Below are 18,563 nucleotides of genomic sequence, written 5' to 3'. Positions count from 1 at the left end.
AAGAATTAAATATAAATTATAAAACTAGTAGTAATCAAAGATTATGAGTGCATTTGTTTTCTATGCCTGTGATTGACTTAAATAGCTGTCTGTTGCTGAAATCATTATCTTTGTGAGCAGCTGAAAAAGTTTTATAGACAGATGTAACATGATAATGACAATGTCCACTATTTTTCTGTAGATTACAGTCAAACCACTAAAAAGCAGCCACTCTGGGGGACGAGACAACTGACCACTTCTTAGAGGTATAAAACAAAACAAAATCACCCTTGGGACGGCAAGAAGCGGTTACTTAATAGAGGTGGCCATTGAATACAGGGTTTTTATTACAGTGTATAGCTGACCATTTTTTCCAGGATTTTGGCCGCTGGCAGCCAAATAAAATTATTTGTATTTTGATTTCCTTGCTTTATTGTTGACACGTTGCATGACGGCTCCAGTTTCAGTAAGTCACAAGTTTAATGGAACATTTGCCTTCAAAATTCATGCTAAAATCTCATTTTTACTTTTACTGGCAATTTTTAAGCAGAAAGGCTAATTTTTAAAAGTACACTTGTGTTGCATCTAGTATTCTATGCTGGAAGCACAAAATAATATCAGCTAACATTTGCACTCACATGACGGTTTATCCATGGTTTATCGTAAACAAACTCTGTGCAACTGGTAACTGATTCGAATATTTCTGCTGGTGAATAGAAATAGTCAGCATCTACATTGCTGTTCCTTAGTTCTGGCTTACTCTTATAGATCTTGGCCTCAGAGTACTCTTCCATCAATTCAATTTTGAGCTTCGTTGGATACTGAACTATTTTTGGCCACTGGAACTAATAACTCAAGTCAACACAATTTGTTTAATGTACTCAAAATATAACCAATGAAATATAGCCGTTCCTATGGTTAACATCTCAAAGCCAAGGCGATTCAAAGTCGTGGTCGTGAACAGAATAAATAATTGTCGTCCCAGTTATGTAATGAAATCATGATCATGTCGCATCCTGACAAAAGGGACCACTCACAGTCCAAAATCAAAACAACAAACAAGCGATCATAGCGAATGATCTAAAGAGCAAATCATCTTGTTTACATGTGCTGTGCGATGGTGTAGTTTGTTTTCACCAGGCCAAAAATATCACTCTAGTCTGCATTGGGACTGCATTCCCTTTTTTGTCGAATGCAATCAGAGTGAAAAACCAGTTCAAAGAAGACTCCAAAACGTCAAAAATAACGAAAGAAGCCACAAAAAAGAACAAGAATGACATAGCAGATAGACAAGAAATGTACAGGGTTGTACAGCACATGGTTTGGCGATGATGTCATTCGTTTTTTGCCCCTGCCGCGGGGCAGCCAAATCGGTGTCGTAAGATCCAAGGTGAACCATCCCATGAAACTTGACTCAAGTCTGCATTGGGACTGCGTTCTACGAACCCAATTAGATGCAAAAATGGTTTAAATTACATTTAGCTGACAGATTTCATACATCCTCATTGGCTAATTGTTATCATTAATGAAGGTACAGATAGTCAGAGATGATGTCCTAAGGGCAAATCTTGAAAACTTTGCCAAACTTTTTACATGTTTTAAGTGCTCTTAGTTGCCGATACATCTTAGTAACAATTGCATCTACACAGGACTAAACTAACTTGTCGTCCAAGAAAAAAATCCCTACAACAATTTATAGCAGAGCTCCTGCGTGCCGAAGGCGTGCAAGCGGAGCCCCATACCTTAAAAATTTGGTAACCCAACGATCTGAAAAATTTTGGTGTCCATACGTACGTACGTCCGTCCGTCTGTAGGCCAATACCTTGAAAACTAAGAGGGTAGCACCATTACCACAGCTACATCTTTGATTTTGGGCATCCATGCTATTGTTAATTGACAGCTGTCACAACAAGCTATCCGCTGACCAGTATCACATGACTATATCGCGGGCTCAGGTTTAGAGCTCATCGAGGTTGCGTGCTATTTTAAAGTTGACCGCTGACCAGTTACTGGTTTAACAATTGGATTGCGGGCTCAAGTCACGTTATTTCTCCCGGGGAGAAAGAAGGAGTACTCGTAAAGGCAAAATTTTGGCGCAAATTAACCCCTGGGACATTGTTGACTTTTCTTGTGACATATTCCTTGTACAATTGTCTCTTGGAAAGCCCCTGATATACTGCGTACGTAATTTCTACAATCTTGGTTAGGCTTGTTGGGTATAGTTTGTTAAAATTTAACTGGAAAAATAGCAAAACCACACGCTGAACAATTGCATGCTCACAATTGATCATTTTTTGAGTTTCTGATCCAAGAAAAAATAATTCTCTTTTTGCTTTATTGTCAGTTATCGCAATCAGGAGCTCCGCTTTAAGGCTTGGCTAAATCTATATATTTACAATGACCTTCAATTCAAATTGGATTTACAGTAAGAGCTTCCACCTGAGAGACCGGGGCAGACTTGGAAATGAAGGTCGGCTGATTTCGCTTAAAATTGGTACACAAAGTCGTTATGTGGACTTAAGTAATATGCCAAAGTTTCAGCTTCAACAACCTTCTTTTAGCAGAGTTCTGGATATCAGCCCCTCAGGGGTCCCCAGAGGCTGATTTTCTGTGTAATTTTTGTCACTTTTCAATCTCTCTTTAAGGAACATACAATTAACTTCAGAAAAAAACAAAACCACATCTGTTATGCCCTATCCTTGGGCATTTATGGGTGAAAACACTAGCTATCTAGCTCACTGGGATTTTTCGTTACCCTGTGGCTGCTATCACAACTTGGTCCTATTTGAAGCATATGGGAAGACACCGGACCACATGTTTTCCATGCCCATGTTTTATATCGTGAAGTCTTAGTATCCCTCCACTGTGATCTTCATCGAAATTGAGTAACAAGAGGTTCTCTAGTCAAAAACACATTTAATTTTTAGGACTCCGATCTAGATACTATGTTTCAGTATACTCTTCAAGGCTGTTGCCTAAGGAAATTTTTAAGGACTAGCACTTTGGGCTCCTAACTTCGAAAGTTAGGAGCCCAAGTCACTTTTTTAGGAGCCAACGATAAAATTTGCTGTGGTCAATCCAGGGGGTTGGGGAGGTTGGGGAAGACAGGGGGGGTTGGAATGAATTGTGGAAATTTAGGGGAGGGGTCCGGGGGCAGAGATTTTGCATGAGACACCAATATGGTCTAATATCAATCAAACATTTTAAATAAAGCATTCAGCAAAGTGATCAGGTCACGACTGAGGAAGAATACATAACTATTTAAGGTCAAACAAATTCAATAATTGGTGTATCCATGCTAGTGCTGCAGCTTTTTTACAAAATTTATATTGCTGCTTTTGTGTTTGAGTTTTGCAATTCTATTTTAACACAACAAAATACATTGTACAAATCATAAAATGCAAGCTTCAAGTGAAAACAAATAAAAATGAAAGAGGTATTTGGGGGGGTTGAATTTGGTCTCACTGAAAAATATTTTCCTTCCTTGGGCTTGGGACATTAATTAGTATAAACTAAAGGTCATTTTTGAGGTAGCGTTACCACAATATATTGGCCACTTCTTTGGAAAAAACATATTCTCGTATATTGGGCAGAGTCGCGCCAATTCCTTTGATAATTTAAAATATAGAACCCTAGTATGCAAAAAGGATTGCAATCTATGATGTTTTCTTTTTGCCAGCTAGTTACTTGATTATTTTGACTTTTAAGTCGTAAATGATCCTTTCAGAAACTAAAGAAATTCATTCCGTACATCTAAGTGAAGTTTTCTAAGTATCGGGAAAAAAAGCCCAATTATCTTTATCCAATTGTAAATATAATGTCAGCAGCATCATAACTCCAATTCCAAAAATAATTGTTATCAAAGTAGTTATTTTTTGCAATTGGAATCAGTAAGGTATCAACAGAGACACAATCCATTGGCATACATGACGTACATTTATTCAATGCTGAGCTTGTAGTGCATTACTCTTGGTGTTCACCAGTCATGTGATCAAAACTAAAAATTGTAACCATTCAATAAATAAATTCAAGAATCTGGGATATGATACAGTATTCCAGATAAACAAGCAGTCTCAGGTCAAACACCCGACAAGGTCAGCAACATGACCCAACAAATTAATAGAAAATTTATGATGATTTGGTGGGAGCATTGGAAATTGACCCACTGGAATTCCTCATTGGCACCATACCTTGAAAACTTATCTGTCCTAAAAAGCCCACTCGGGCTCCTTGAACAAAACTTTAGTTGCCCGCACTTGTAACTTAGGAACCTCAGGCCACTGGGCACCCATTAGGCAACAGCCTTGCAGACTCTTCAAATGTTTATTTGAAAAGTGTTACTTCCCTGCGAGCTTGTGATATGTCCAAAGACAACATTTAAACTCTCTTAAAAAAGAAATCCTGTGAAACAGCTAGTAGTAACACCATCTATAGATACAAAACCTCTGACTATATCATGAACTTGGAGAGAGAAATTAATTTTCTTGAAGATACATTTGACATTGGAGTGAAAAAAAGTAATTTTAGGTGGTCTCATACCCTAAAATATAATAATTTTTCTCCAAAAAAGTGTTTTTCTGAAACATGAAGATTCAACATCTTGCCGAGGTACATGCAAATGTATTTGTAAAATATACTTTGAAACAATTTTGCCTTAATCATTCCTTGATTTATGTTTATATCAAGAAATCTGCACACTGATAGCTATAATATTTTCAAGATAGCAATGCCCATAGCAATGGTTGTTTACAGTCCAAATGTTACTCACAAAATGGATTCAATAACTACATTTTGATTATACTTTAAAGGAATTTATCTAAATTTGAATTCAGGTTCTCTCACACACTTTCATAAAGTAGAATTTTCTTTTAACAGAAATCTGCAATTCCGATTTTTGGTTATTGCAAAAAAATGACATGAGATTCTTATACATCAGTCTTCTTATTAATAATGATTATTACATGGCTCTGTCTCACAGGGACTGGGAACTACCGAATGCACCAATTTGATTGGCTGAAATCGATATTGAAAGCGGTCTAGATTTTCCCATCTAGACCAGCATCTAGACTGGTTATGTACTTTTTGCGGTGAAAAAGTTGAAAACTAAAATACAAAACTATTGACTATTTTCCTCTAAAAATATTAGTGGAAGTGACAAAAGGCCTGATGAGAAAAAAAGTAAAGAGGACAAGCAAGCTCAGCTTTTGCAGATTTAAGTTCAGCTCATCACCGTTCGCAAGCAAAATGTCAGCTAGTACAAACCAGTTACATTAAATGAATTAATTTTTTCTTGTTTGCCATATAATAAACATCTTATTAACCGAGCTTAGTCAGTCTGTATGGGGGAATCTTGACCTCGGTCGTGTGTACAGACCTCACTGCGTTCGGTCTGTACTCACGACCTCGGTCAAGATTCTCCCATACAGACCTCCTGCTCAGTTAATAAGAGCTAAATCTTATCACAATAATTATAGTCTATAGTACCAGTTGACTAATTGAAATGCTATGTCTTGATTTCTCACTCTTTAATTAACAAGCATTGTAATAATGAAACAATTGCTCAACCACAAAGCTTAAACACTGTTAAAAAATAACAGAAATGGCAATACGATTTCGTCAATCTCCGCTACCCCAGCCTAGACTGCCTATACAGATGATTTCCGGCCGTACACAGCCGATGGGAGCCCCGATGGGGGGTCCCGATGGGAAACACAACTTCAACAAAATAGCGTACTATGAAGACACAGAATAGTCCTCGCTTTAATTATAACAACACGAAAACAGATCATTTAGGTTAGGGCGCTGTTGTAGGAAAATCGATCGATACGTTTCACTCAGACACCTTGGGTTTCACTGGACCCTAATCCGTACTTTTCCTAACATGCTTACCTGAAATAAGAATAAGTCGATGAAACATCACATCTTGATTCGAAATCCCACGGTCTGGGACCTGTGAAGATGACAAAAACGCTCATAAATGATAAAAGTTTCTTCGAAAGTATAAATTGAAAGCACAGCAATTTCGAAAGCGGAAGTGGACTTTAACATAGATCAACGAGTCGTTATAAACTAAACAAATACAACCGTACTGTCAAGAAATGTGCAAATGAATGTTTATAAGCTAACCACGCAGAAAAATAACTTGATTGTTCCTGAATTTCGCTCCTTTAGAAAGGAAAATGGTGTCTACAACGAAGTACCATTCATCCCAACTCAAGTTGCAACCTAAGCATGAATCAAGCTCAAGAATGTCCCAGAAGGCTTAGCGCACTCCAGCCGATACAATCTGGAATGGACTTCTGAACCGTGGATTAATCATCATCCTAACCAAGCTTACATAAAAAGTGCATAAGAGAGGATGAAGTGTAAAAGAGTTAGCCCAGCAAGGGGTAACCGGAAAACACTGACCCCGGTTCGCGGACCCCCACAACGGACCAGGGTCCGTGGACTACCCTACGGACCGGTCCATGGACTACCCCTACGGACCCCCTCTACGGACCACTCTAAAATAGTGTAAAAGTAATAAATAAAGATTTCACTTATGGGTTGTCTAATAGATTCAGACTCGTGTCGGTGATTTTTCGAGTGTTACACTGTGCAAATGTAACAGACTTGGGTTTTTAACACCCCACCCCCTCCCCCCTCCAAAAAAATGCCTAAAAACTGTTTTCAGGGTAAGGAGATGCCGATGGTAAGAAGGAAAGTTCTTACCTTCCATTCGTGGCTCAATCTGGCTATGGAAGATATATTTTTAGGTCGTTTATTCTTGTTTGTATCTGTTATTCCGCTGAGTAAATTGTGAAGCCTGGAACGAGTTCACGAACCCACGGGAGGATGGGCTGAACAAAATGACAGAGGGGAAAGAACACAAATTTCGAGGCTTTTCAGAGGCCTCCCCGTACGCGTCTTTCGTATACTTTATGGCCACAGCAAAGGAAATGGCAATGTGTAATTATATAAATTGCACCCGCGCCTGAATCCAGGTCTGCCCATTTACACAATGTAACGTTCGAAATTTCGCCGTCACGAGTAATCTATTAGACAACCCGTAACTAAAATATTTATTTATTATTTTTATTATATTTTGGGGGGTGGTCAGTAGAGGGGGTCCGTAGGGGGAGTCCGTGGACCGGTCCATAGGTAGTCCGCGGACCCGGTCCGTAGTGGGAGTCCGCGGACCGTGGGTCAGTGTTTTCGGGTTACTCGTCCAGCAAGGGCCTTTTCTCAATTTTGCTTTTAGCTCTTCCATAGATGTGCGTGTTTACGTGGAGATAAAAATGCGTGTGGAGCCTTTCCGGCTGTGTGCATGTGAGAAACGTTATTTTGTTCACTTAATGATGTCCACACGGCCAAACATCATGAAACCTCCAGTCAATGGTACCTAAACGAGCTATCCGCTCACGACTGTCCCAGAAGACCTAACGTACTCCAGCGCATACAAACCAGAATAGGATAGCTTAAGACTTGTGAACTGTGAATTATTCATCATCCTTACTAACCTATTCAGACACAAGAAAGAATGAAGAGTAAGAGAGTTGATCCAATAAGGGCCTTATTCCCAAGGTAATCCCTCGCAAGTTATTTTAGACGTGGTATCTAGTTCTTCAACAGATGTAACCATAGGCGTTGCGTGGATGTTTTTGTAGCATGTTCCAGGCTCTCTGTCAGTGGGGACGATCGAAAAACCGAGCGGGAGACAAAACTCCGCTCGTTTCTCGCCCTCTTTTTCAATCGTCCCCACTGACCGAGAGACTGGAACACACTAATGTTTCCGAAGAGGATGAAAATGCGTGTCGAGGCACTTGGGCTGTGGACATGCGCAAAGTAGTAAAGCAAAACCAAAGAAAATGTGAACTGCTTTCGCCAATCAAAGAAAGTCACGCCACCTTGTCATCCAAAATCAACCTCAGGTGTTTGGTTTGAGTTTTGATTCGTTCACTCGATTATCTCTGTCTTTTGTGATCAGCCACAGTAATTACTTTGGTTTTGGTAATTTTACAATGTTCAATTTAAAATCGATCTATGCATAGAAAAATAAACCCATAAATTGCTAGAAACTTTCTTGGATAAAGAAACTTAGGGCAGTGGTGGGATACCGGTTGATGTGAAATATAAATTTGTAAGTTTTTTAAGATCTAGGACGATTTGCAAATAGTTACCAGTGAAATTTTGCAGTTACTTTTCGAATCAGTTTGAGATAGATAGCAACAAGATTGGCTCGTTATGGCTACTATCCATGAAGGTACAGTAAATTTTACCCTTTTTTGCGCTAATGTTCTCGTTTTAGTATTTTCATGAATAATATACACTCTGACTCGCGGGATGATCGTTCTCTTAACTGAAGAAGTCGCGAATTTTCTTCCTCAGTGGATATTCCAGTTTTGGACACGGACCAAACTGTAAGTCAGGTAAGCTAAGTTTATAGAATTTTGTCGGTCAAACGCGCAAAGTCGCGCTATATTGTTTTTTTAGTTTTCTTACGTAAAACTGAAGCCGTCGCTAACATTTCGCCAAAATATGCTTAGCGCTCAAACTAGTTACGACTAAATATAACTCATTTTTATCATTCTTGTGCCGCTTACTGCATCTCCCAAAAACATTCACCTTTATCACTTAGTTCTTGTCAGTTCAGACGCACTTAACTGTGGAATACACTGAAAACTTGAAAAGTGGAGTATTTCATCAGGGATCATTAACTGTCAGACTGGCTATTTGAGAACGCTTGATTAACACCAGTCTTACGTACATTTGATTTCAAGAACTCAATGTATCCTTTTGGCAGAAATGCTTCTAAGACGATCAACAGCTTTTAAAAGTGTGGACAACAACTCGAAAGAAGCTGAGAGATAAAGAGAAGGAAGATCATGCTTGTGGGTACATCCTACGAAAATAATTAGATATCTACCTGGAAGAAAGAGCGACCTTCTTATACGGACTAGAGAGTTAATACTTGATCGTTTGGCCAATGAACGTTTACGCACCAACAAGTTGAAGTTCGATCGCTACCTAAATGCGGGGTAGGTTTAATGTATGTTTTTTTTTTTAAAACTTGTTGCAAACATGGGACTAAAAAGAATAAAATTCTGAGTCTGCGACAAAAGTAGAACTCACGACCGACTTTTATACGCACAACGGTCAGACGTTGTGGCGAGCTGGTCCATGGATCTGGTTCATATGTGACATACTTCCTGTACCAGTGTACTGTTAGGAACAGTCATGTCGAGATCGTCAAATCAGAAAATGAACTATAGAAATATATAGTCATTCTTGTGGCAAGAACAGTCTTCAAACGTTGTTTCTGAAGAGTAGCTTAATATGATGAGGGTTCAAGAGAAAGAATCTTTTAAATCATAAGTTCAGCCTAAGAGCATCAATTATACCAAGTTCGCAACTGGTTATACACTAAGCCATTGATCGACTCGAAGTTGACACTGAAGATAAATTAATCGCCATAGAGAGTTTCGATATTAGGGTTGTTTTTCGTGCATGGTAGTCTCTAGAATAAAGTTTAAAATAGACCAATTTAAAGGCCAAGAATCTTGCACGTTTTCACGGTGAGAGGCACAGCTCGGTATAATTGAGAAGTTAGCATCAAGATCTACAGCTGTGTTCATGATGTTCACACACGTTTAAAGTGTAGCTATAAGAAACGCTCTGAAAAGGCAATGGACATGGACACCAGACAAGTAACCGATTAAAACATAGAAAATATGGGTTTGGTCTCTAGAAACTCTCTCTCTAGAAACACTGTTTTTCACCTGAATTTTTCCAGAAAGTACAATAGTACCGAAAATTGAAATATTTTGGTTTAGTTCCTTAATATACATCTAACCGAATTCGCAAAAAACATGCCCGCATTGACTCAAAGACAGTCCCAGCGGCCAGAAGTCCTCTGACCACCCCCCTGGCTAGGAGATTGGCCCCTCACGCATGCACGTGGCATGGACCACTCCAGCAGGGTGCCATGTCAACACAGAAGCCTCAAACAATGTCAAACAACTGAGTAAAATACCCAGAAACACAGTCAATATCAAGCTCATTTAACACTGAAAACTCAAGGTCTAGCTAGTTGTGGGTGTCAGTACAAGACACCCTCCCCTCCCCCCTGCTTTTGACAGCTGGCCGCCAGCAAGCCACCAGCAGATAGGCCAGTCATTGGGCCATGTGCCCAGCCTGGCCTTGACGGAGCCTCCCCTGGGTTGCGAATTCGCTCAGATATATTTTGTTTTATTAAAATTGGGGAACTGTTTAATTGTTGCAGTTGCCGTTTTGCAATTTGCTTGCACGGTCCTTTCTATCTTCAAACCCTGTATCTTTAGTCCGAGAACCGGATTCAAATGAATAGCATTGTTTTACGTTTGCATTTTATTGTATTTTACAGCGGTGTCGTTTCTTATCTTTTATTTCTTTTATTATACGTCATGCCTGCATCTCTGACGGACATCTTCTAGAGGAAGACAAATCCTTAAAGGCGTTTGTCACGAAAGGCGTGTTGGGAAATGCCAGTTTGGATATTGGGCGTATAGACATCCACCGTCTAACTCCCGAGAGAGCTTTCTCGCAATCTAAGCGGAGACCTGTGTAGTTCACGGCCCCTTCAGTCTCCGCTAAGTAAACACAGAACCAGGAAAACAAAAATTGCATGAACTGGAGGCGCCATGTTTCTCTCCCAAGTCCTAATGGGATTGCCTGAGAAAACAACGTTATCATCCTCTGAGATGCTTGTACTTCTTAGCCTTCGGAGCCTCACTACGAGGAAAGGATGGGTCTGGAGACATTATTTGATAGTCTAGATTCTTGGACTAAGGTTCTTTTCGTAATTTAATTCTGGCTTCCTTTCCGAAGGTATCGCAGGTTCAGCGATCTCAGTTCGATCACAGCAACTTAAAAGCTTCAAGAAGTTCGAAACTGGCTTACGGGGAGCATTTTCAGTGAAACCCTCCAGAAAGAAACACATGAATACCACTTCCGGTCAAAATCTTACTCCCGCTGAAATTTTCTTTGTTAAAATCTTTTTCGGTCTGTATATGCCGTAACTATGTTTGGAAAGAGATAATCCACTGGAAATTGTCGGAAAGGAAAACAACGTCTAGTTGAATTAGTGAAAATTTTACTCCAAGAATCTAGACGATCAAAAGAGAAGCCGGGTAGGAAATTGTCCTTCAGGGTATTGCAAGGGAACAATGTTTTTCAGCTGCTTACAGTTGAGTCATGTATGAGCAAGGACTGTGAAATGTCGTCCTTTTGTCCAACTAGATTTTTGCAGCGCACAAAAGCATCTTGATGCTACCATACTGTAAATACTATGAAGTTTGATATTTTTATTGACTGTTTCTTTTTCAAATAATGCGAACCACCCCAATTCATTTCTGTTTAGTCTCATTCAAAGGCATTGTAAATTTTTAACGTCGGCAGTTCCATAGAGGAAACTGCTGATTCTTTCTAAAATTGTTCGGTTATTAGGAAATTTTCCCAGGAAATTATACCGTGCCATTTGCAGCTCCGCTATGTTTGGTTGAATGGAAAGAGCCATACTTTGAAGAGGATTTCCAAATTCTTCCAAAAACGCACTTTCGCGTCTGCTTTAGACATGCAGACATAAAGTGACGTTTTCCTAAATACAATACACTAGGTTCAATGGTAAGATAATAAAGCCTTCTTTACGATTTTTGTAAGTGTTTACGCTCAAGTATAATATAGTGATCCAACTATATCATATGTGGCAGTTAGAACTTAGGTGTGTAGCCAGTTAATGATTCACTTTGCTTGTTGTAACATTGGGGTTATTCCAGCAAAAATAAACAATTAGCTAGGTGAAATTACAAGATCTCAAGAAATTTAACTTAGTAACATTTTCTGCATGAAAGAACAATTATCAGTCGATTCATTTCTTTCTTTTCATCGGCGGAGCGCTCACCACGTGACCTGTAAATAACTGCTCAGAAATAATAGTCTCCCAACGCATAACTGTGTGAAAAATGGCAGATCGCTTCGCTGAGCTGTCAGAGAGTGATTAAAACAAGAAAAAATAAACGTGGTAATCAAATGATAAACAATTATTGAAGTCAGTTATCGCTAAATATCGTGATTTGTCTTCGGCTTTGGGAAATAATTGATTTGCTCACCACCTAGTTCTAACAACCTGCGAGACATGAAAAACAGCGGGAAAAGCGCGCCTCCTCAGAAACTTCTAGCGATATCGCGATGTGAATGATGGGGAGCGAAGAACCCGAAGAATGAGTTGATACCTTGCTAGTGAAGGTGGGCGAGCAGAAGAAAAGGATGGCAGGTAAGAATAATCTCGGTTCCATAAGTTGTCAAATACCAAGTAGATGTGAAACAAGCATTCAACATTAAGATACTATAATGGCCTTTGAAGCGGGTCTATTGATTCATGCATTTCTGCTCGTCACAGACTCCTCGACACTTTTTTAAAGCTTGTCACTAAAAGAAATAAAAAAAAAGTTTATATGGTATCAAAATTGATGTAAGAGATTAAATAAAGTAAAGTATTCCAAAAAACCCAAAAATTTATCCTATATATGGAGCGGTTTATTCATCATTTCCAAGCTTGGCCCCGTTTCAATATCAAGGGCTTTGCAGGTGCGTTAGAGCTATCTTCATCTTCAGGCAAACTATTCACCAACGCGTCGGTTTTGTCAGTGGCATTGGGGCTCGAGGTCGTCTCAACTTGGTTTTGGATTCGAAACACTGGAACCGTCTGTATGGATATGCTTGGTATATCTTCAATTGGGTGGCCATCCAACGGGCTGCTTCTCGTTCCGTTGTCGTTTACACGGCTGGAGACAGGTTGCGCATCGTTGACTCGTATACGAAGCATCTTTCTGAAGGTTTGCTGGAACTGCGGGTTCATGATACCGTATATGAAAGGGTTGGTGAGGCTGCTGCAGAATACGAAGTAGTAAGCAAATAGGTGGGCCCCGCGTGGACTCTCTCCTCCGAACACTTCGATAAAACCCATGACAGAAAGAGGCGTCCAACACGTCATGTAAACACACACGACTACAAACGAGGTCTTGAGGACTTTTGTCTCTGTTTTTTCGCTTGTTTTGGTAGACGCATTACTTCGCACGTTGTTCTTGGCAGCATGTCCCTGCATCCTCTGCGCGCTGGCTTTGACGGTTTTGTAAATAGTATAGTAACACCACGTTATTATGGCAGCCGCGAGGAAAATGGTCATTACGCAAAGTGTTACGATGAAAGAGACGTCGGGTAGGTTCCATACGCAAGTGCAGTCAGAAAAGAGATCATGGTAGGCGATCTTGCCCCAGCCGTAGAGCTGTGGTGTGGTGGCGATTGTGGGACCCACCCATGCAAAGAGGATCATGAAGTAAGTGGTCTTCTTAGTGGAGAAATATTTCAGGTACAGGTTTCGCCTGACTATGTTAAAGTAGCGGTTGAAGGCGATTCCTGTCATGGTGAACAGCGACGAGATGCCGAATATCAACTGCGTTAAACCTACTAACTGGCAAAGAACGTGGCCAAATACCCAGCGTCCATAGCGGAGACTGATGAGCCAGAAGGGCATGTGAAGAGATGCCATGAATATGTCTGTGAAGGCCAGATTCTCGATCAGCATGTTGGTGATTGTGTTAAGCCTTTGGTCGTAATGAATAGCAATCACTACTAAGGTATTCCCTGTGAATGCTACTAAACAAATAAGGATCCCCAAAGACAACTCGAACCATACTTGCAGCTCTGTGCGCCCCAGAGGGTCCGACGTCGGCTTGTCTGGTGTGGGGCTGGTCGAATTGTCCTCTTCAATCATTTCTGTGAGCAGGAAGAAATGAAATGTAAACAAAAATAAACGGGAAGCCATTAGAACTAGCTCTAAACGAAGTAGAGAGATTTTTGTCGAGAAAATTGTCTAAATTACACAGGTAATTTTTCTCACAGCTTCCAAAGCAATTCCAAAATACGCTTCAGATGTAGGATAAAGGTTATTTTTCTTGTATGACACCGTATATAAAAAGTCGATGGTTGCACGTTCGCTGCGAGTTTTCTCGTAATAATACTAACTTTGTTAAGTGAGTAGGAGAGTAATCTCACTAGCGGCGTAGATGCAAAATGAGCGTTGAAAACGGTACGAAAAAATGTTTGGCAACCGCATCCGACAGGTCAGTTAAGGTATTCGTTGATCGATATGTATGGGTTATTGACCAAGTGTGAGGTCAAGATGGCTGGATATTGGCCAAGTTCTTTTTTCGCGTGTTTATGGACCGAGACGGAGGAATGGAGGAGCTCGCAAAAAAAGAACGAGGCCAATAGGAAGCCATCTTGACCGAAAAAGCTTGGTCAATAAAGGATTTATTATATGGCTTTCGGGGAAATTTTTCTTGCGGGACACGACGCGCGGGTAGTCCTGAGCGGGCAAGATAGCTCCATCTTGCCCGCTCGGGTAGCCAATCACAGCGCAGGATTTGATTCATCTTGCCCGCTCACGGAGCTAGCCATATAATAAATGAGCTTTTCCGTTTCTTCGGAGTCAAATAGACCTTATCACGGTTTTGGACGCCATCTTGAAGAAATTACAGTGTTTGTATGGGAATCCGATTACAAATAACTTTTTTCAAAATTGAATTTCACACGATTTGTGAATCGCAATCTAATTTTCCATACATTTGTCTGTATTTTTTTTCCCACGAACCCCGTCTACCCAGCCAAATTTACAGACAAATGTATAGAAAATTAGAAAAATTTACTTAGCGTCCTCTTGCCAAGCTACATCCTTCAAACTTGGTGAATACAATCTTCCACCTAGTATTTTAACATTGCGATTCACTAATTGTGTAAAATTCGATGTTGCAAAAAGTTATTTGCCATAGGATTCCCATCCAAACACTGTAATTTCTGACCGCTTTGCCTACCCGTCAAGATGGCATCGAAAACCGTGATAAGGTCTATTTTCCAAGCAGCGATTTTGATTGAAGAGTGACGACTGTTTGGTCCGTCAAATCAAAACCACGACAGTCTTAATGGCTGCTTGCCTAAAAGTTTACAATAATATTGCGTTGGGCATAAAAGTTGCTTAGGATGTCAATAGATGAAGGATTAAAAGTTAGCCGAAACGTCTTGCTCTAAAATATACAAGTCTGTGACAAAGAAACGGCACTTTTATCGACTTAGTGGAGATATACTCTAACTATGTATGTGTGACATTAAATTTTTTTTCTGCCCATAAATTTGTTCACTCCTTGTCAAATTTTAATTTTTTTTCCTCTTTTTTAATCCTTTTATCGATGATTGATTAAATCGATTTTGGAGCCGTTCTTTTATTTAAGATGGCAGAAATTTTCGAAATACGGTATCTTTAGCCTTGATATGTCTTCATGACCGACAAGTGACTTATCGGTGGATATCACTAAAGTAAACAAGTTTGGATGCTTTGCATGGCCTTTAAGTTTGATTACTATTAAGTCAATACTCTTGGAGATGCAGTTGTACATGGGCTCACGACCGAAAAGAAAAGGCCAGGCTAAATACGGTCAAGAGGTCGTCTTGGCACTTTTTGTTCATCGATTACATCAAATGAAAAACAGCCTCAATTCAAATTGCATTTTCCTTGAAATTGCGTTTCCTGGAATGACAAATTTTGTAGGATAATAACCGCACGGAAAAGCAATCTGATCGAAAGTAAAAAAATTATCTGACAATCAATTCCAATTCCTGAACACGATTATTATTATTATAGCTTGTATACCCTCACTGATGACAACAGATAAAAAAAAGCCAAGAGAATTTCCGACAGCGGCCAGTTTGAATGTTCCTTAGAATAACTTTTTATGAGACAACGACTTTTTGACAACCCCACAGGCAGAAAGTATTATCATTGATCATGGAAGCAGCTTATCTGATATTGATTCTAATATCTGAGCAATTAGCATGCATGCACTTACAGCTTTCGGTATACTCCGGGCCCAGAGCGATTTCTTTGTAATATAATGATGAAAATTCCTTGTCGATTGAGGAAATGACGTCTGATATCTTTCCTGTATAGGCGTTCGTGTTCTGTGGTGTACCAAATATTTTGTTCAGTGAATTTTCACCCGAAGATAACATTTTCTCTTTTATCTTTCCGATCTATATAATTACAGGAAATATTTACTTCTATTTTTTGTTTCCCCAGGAAGGAAAAACAAATTGATTTTGATCTTTATTTGTTTTCACTGAAAACTTGACATTGCTTCCAGTTCACTGTGCGATCTTGTGCAAATTTGCGAGATTATTCGTTGAATTGAGATTTTATTTAAAACCCGACATGACACTTAAATTTTTCGGGTGGTAAATTGGTCAAAGATAAACAGTAATTTTAAAGCTTTAAGCGCTTTGGTTACCCTGAGAATCTTTTAACAACCAATTTGGTAACGTCAGCTGATAATTGTCGCACGGTCCAGGTGAAACGATTCTATCTCGAAAGAAATGTTTTACGCCAAAGTAAAACAAGGACTTGAATAAAATTTGACATTTATGTTTATCAATAAAGCTAAGCAAATATGAAACTAACAAACTAAACAAGTGAACTGAGTGATAAAACATTTTCAGCTGCCTTGGCAAGTTTTATTCTAAAATTGCGCAACGGTTTTTTACACATACACGAAAAGAAGCAACTAACGAACAAGGCAAAAATTAATTCAGCAACCTTAGCCTTTGTATCAACCGTCGAAATAGCCGCAGATTGCAGACTTGCAAGTATATCCAGGAGTCCTTCGTTTTGAAATAGTTGCCTTCAAATCCTACTCTATAAATTTTAAACGAACCGAAAGCGTTGTGAGAGCCATTTAGAGAATTTCGAAGAGGTTCCTCACAAACAATATGAAGATATCATAAATTTAAGCAATCGGGTGCAACATGATTTGTGACGGTAGCATTTTATTGTTTTTTTGAATGCCATTTGGTTCAAATCCTACGGTAATTTACTTAAACGAAACGTTGTAATTTTTCAGTACCTTCGAGTCAAAACACGATTGAACAATGATAACAAATTGGCCGAAAAGTGTGACTCATGTTTAACTAAATGTATTTCTGAAATCGTTACTGTACTTCTATTATCTCAAAGGGGACCGCCTACTTTTACTGGACATTTCTTCGTTTTAGTATTAATTAATATCTTTTCCGCTCAGCGACCCACGCGATTGCCCAATCGGCTAAAAGCGAACTGAAGGCACTTGCGACTCTGCCTTCGAATGTGTCGTGCAAATGATTCGTTGGCAAATTCACAAGGGGATGCCATGGGTAGTCGTAAACGCGAATGAGAATATTATAAGCGAGCTAAGTATGGAAAGTTAAGTTTAGAATGGGTTCAGTAGCTGTTTTTCCAGTTTAAGCCGATTACAAAGAAGAGTAGAAAAGAAAATTCAGAGCTTCAGTATGATCTAAAACCATGATCTAGTGTTGACCAGTACTGGTGAGACAGTCTGTCAATCAATCGATCCCACATACACTAAAAGCATATTGCGAGTTCAAACGTTCCCTTGATGTGGAAAGAGTGGAAGTTGAAATAATAATCTTCGCACCTGGGTTTGTAATATATTCAAGCGATTTAAGCAAAGAATTACTTCATCTCAATTAACGAAACTGAACAAGAGGCCTGTTAATTGTGAACGTTTTCTTAAACTGTGAGTTACTTTACCACATGATATGTTGTTTTTAAACTGCGTGCAGAAAAATTGAAGCGGAGCAAAAGCGAAAACTAAGAAATACTTGTGATTATTTATAAATGGTTAAATTTGGACGTTGGACGTTAGAATTTCTTTTTGAAAAGGAGTTATTTCAACTATATGACAAGAACGTGCAGCCTTTCAATGACTGACTGAAACACGATATAATAAGAAAATCTATTCTAAGTTAACTTACTAGAGAAAAAAGGAAATCCTCTCTCTCAGTGTGCTTTAGGATGCTTTTTCCCTCGTAATGTTTCGCGTGGATCTTGATCTCTCTTAGTGGAATTGAGCATAACTGAGCTGACGCGAATTGTAAGAAACCGTTTGCGTCAACGCCTGGTCAGCATTTCAATAAAACTAAAAGAAGCGATTTACGAGAGAAATTAAACCGCACATTGTTTGATCTTCTTTGGCTAACACGTTGACAACCGATCAAAAATTACAGAAATTTCAAGGACCATTGGCTGAGACTCAACGTCATGTCACTTTCTACGACGCGCTGTCAGTCACAATGCTAGGCCCATTTTTCTGAGGTAAATTATATCTCTTGGGGAGTCAGCAAACACTTTTTATACTGGACAGGTGGCTGTTTTTACTGAATCTAAAAACGACAGTGAGAAGACAGAAGCTTTATTGAAGTGTCGAATCTTCCCGCAGACCTGACAAGTGTTTTTCAGAGCTTCGATAACCGGGGAAAGCCTAAGAAGACCCCAGTTCTGAAACGTTTTGTTAGAGGGCAGGTTAGTTAGCTTTGTAATGTGCTATATCACTTCTCCGTTTTGTGTAATTTTTCTACCAACTGGGAAAATTGTTAATTAAAAAAGAGTAAACAGAATATAACCGTCGAATTGGCTCCTCCAAATTTAATGATTTCGCAAAGAAAATGTTTTTTAATACCGAAGA

General features: G+C 39.3%; 2 protein-coding genes across 33 annotated transcripts in view; both read right to left on the bottom strand.

Annotated features, from left to right (window-relative positions):
• LOC145491447 (uncharacterized) overlaps nucleotides 1-7,871 on the bottom strand; it is a 178,866-nt gene extending 170,995 nt beyond the window's left edge. For 16 of the 32 annotated variants that reach the window (XR_014049832.1, XR_014049829.1, XR_014049830.1 and 13 more), the window contains exons 1-2: nucleotides 6,106-7,867; nucleotides 5,869-5,929 (exon numbers count right to left, since the gene is read on the bottom strand). The gene's annotated coding sequence lies outside the window, so the exon portion shown is untranslated. Of the gene's footprint in view, nucleotides 1-5,868; nucleotides 5,930-6,105 lie in introns of all 32 variants that reach the window. The other 16 variants (XM_081470663.1, XM_081470656.1, XM_081470649.1 and 13 more) reach the window with 4 other exon arrangements.
• Nucleotides 7,872-11,341: 3,470 nt separating this feature from the next.
• On the bottom strand, nucleotides 11,342-17,993 carry LOC145490335 (melatonin receptor type 1B-B-like). The gene is made up of 2 exons (XM_081469463.1): nucleotides 17,854-17,993; nucleotides 11,342-13,770 (listed from the first exon to the last, which is right to left on the bottom strand). The coding sequence occupies exon 2, from the start codon at nucleotides 13,766-13,768 to the stop codon at nucleotides 12,539-12,541; it is 1,230 nt and encodes a 409-aa protein (XP_081325589.1). The 5' UTR covers nucleotides 13,769-13,770; nucleotides 17,854-17,993; the 3' UTR covers nucleotides 11,342-12,538.
• Nucleotides 17,994-18,563: the final 570 nt, after the last annotated feature.

This window comes from Orbicella franksi, chromosome 6 (assembly GCF_964199315.1).
Source record: "Orbicella franksi chromosome 6, jaOrbFran1.1, whole genome shotgun sequence".
NCBI classification, from domain to species: Eukaryota; Metazoa; Cnidaria; class Anthozoa; order Scleractinia; family Merulinidae; genus Orbicella; species Orbicella franksi.
Note: the sequence above shows the minus strand (reverse complement) of the source record. Positions and strands in the feature narration are given on the sequence as shown.

Excerpts from the sequence above, each read along its gene's own strand:
- LOC145490335 (XM_081469463.1), bottom strand. The coding sequence starts at position 13,768 with ATGATTGAAGAGGACAATTCGACCAGCCCCACACCAGACAAGCCGACG.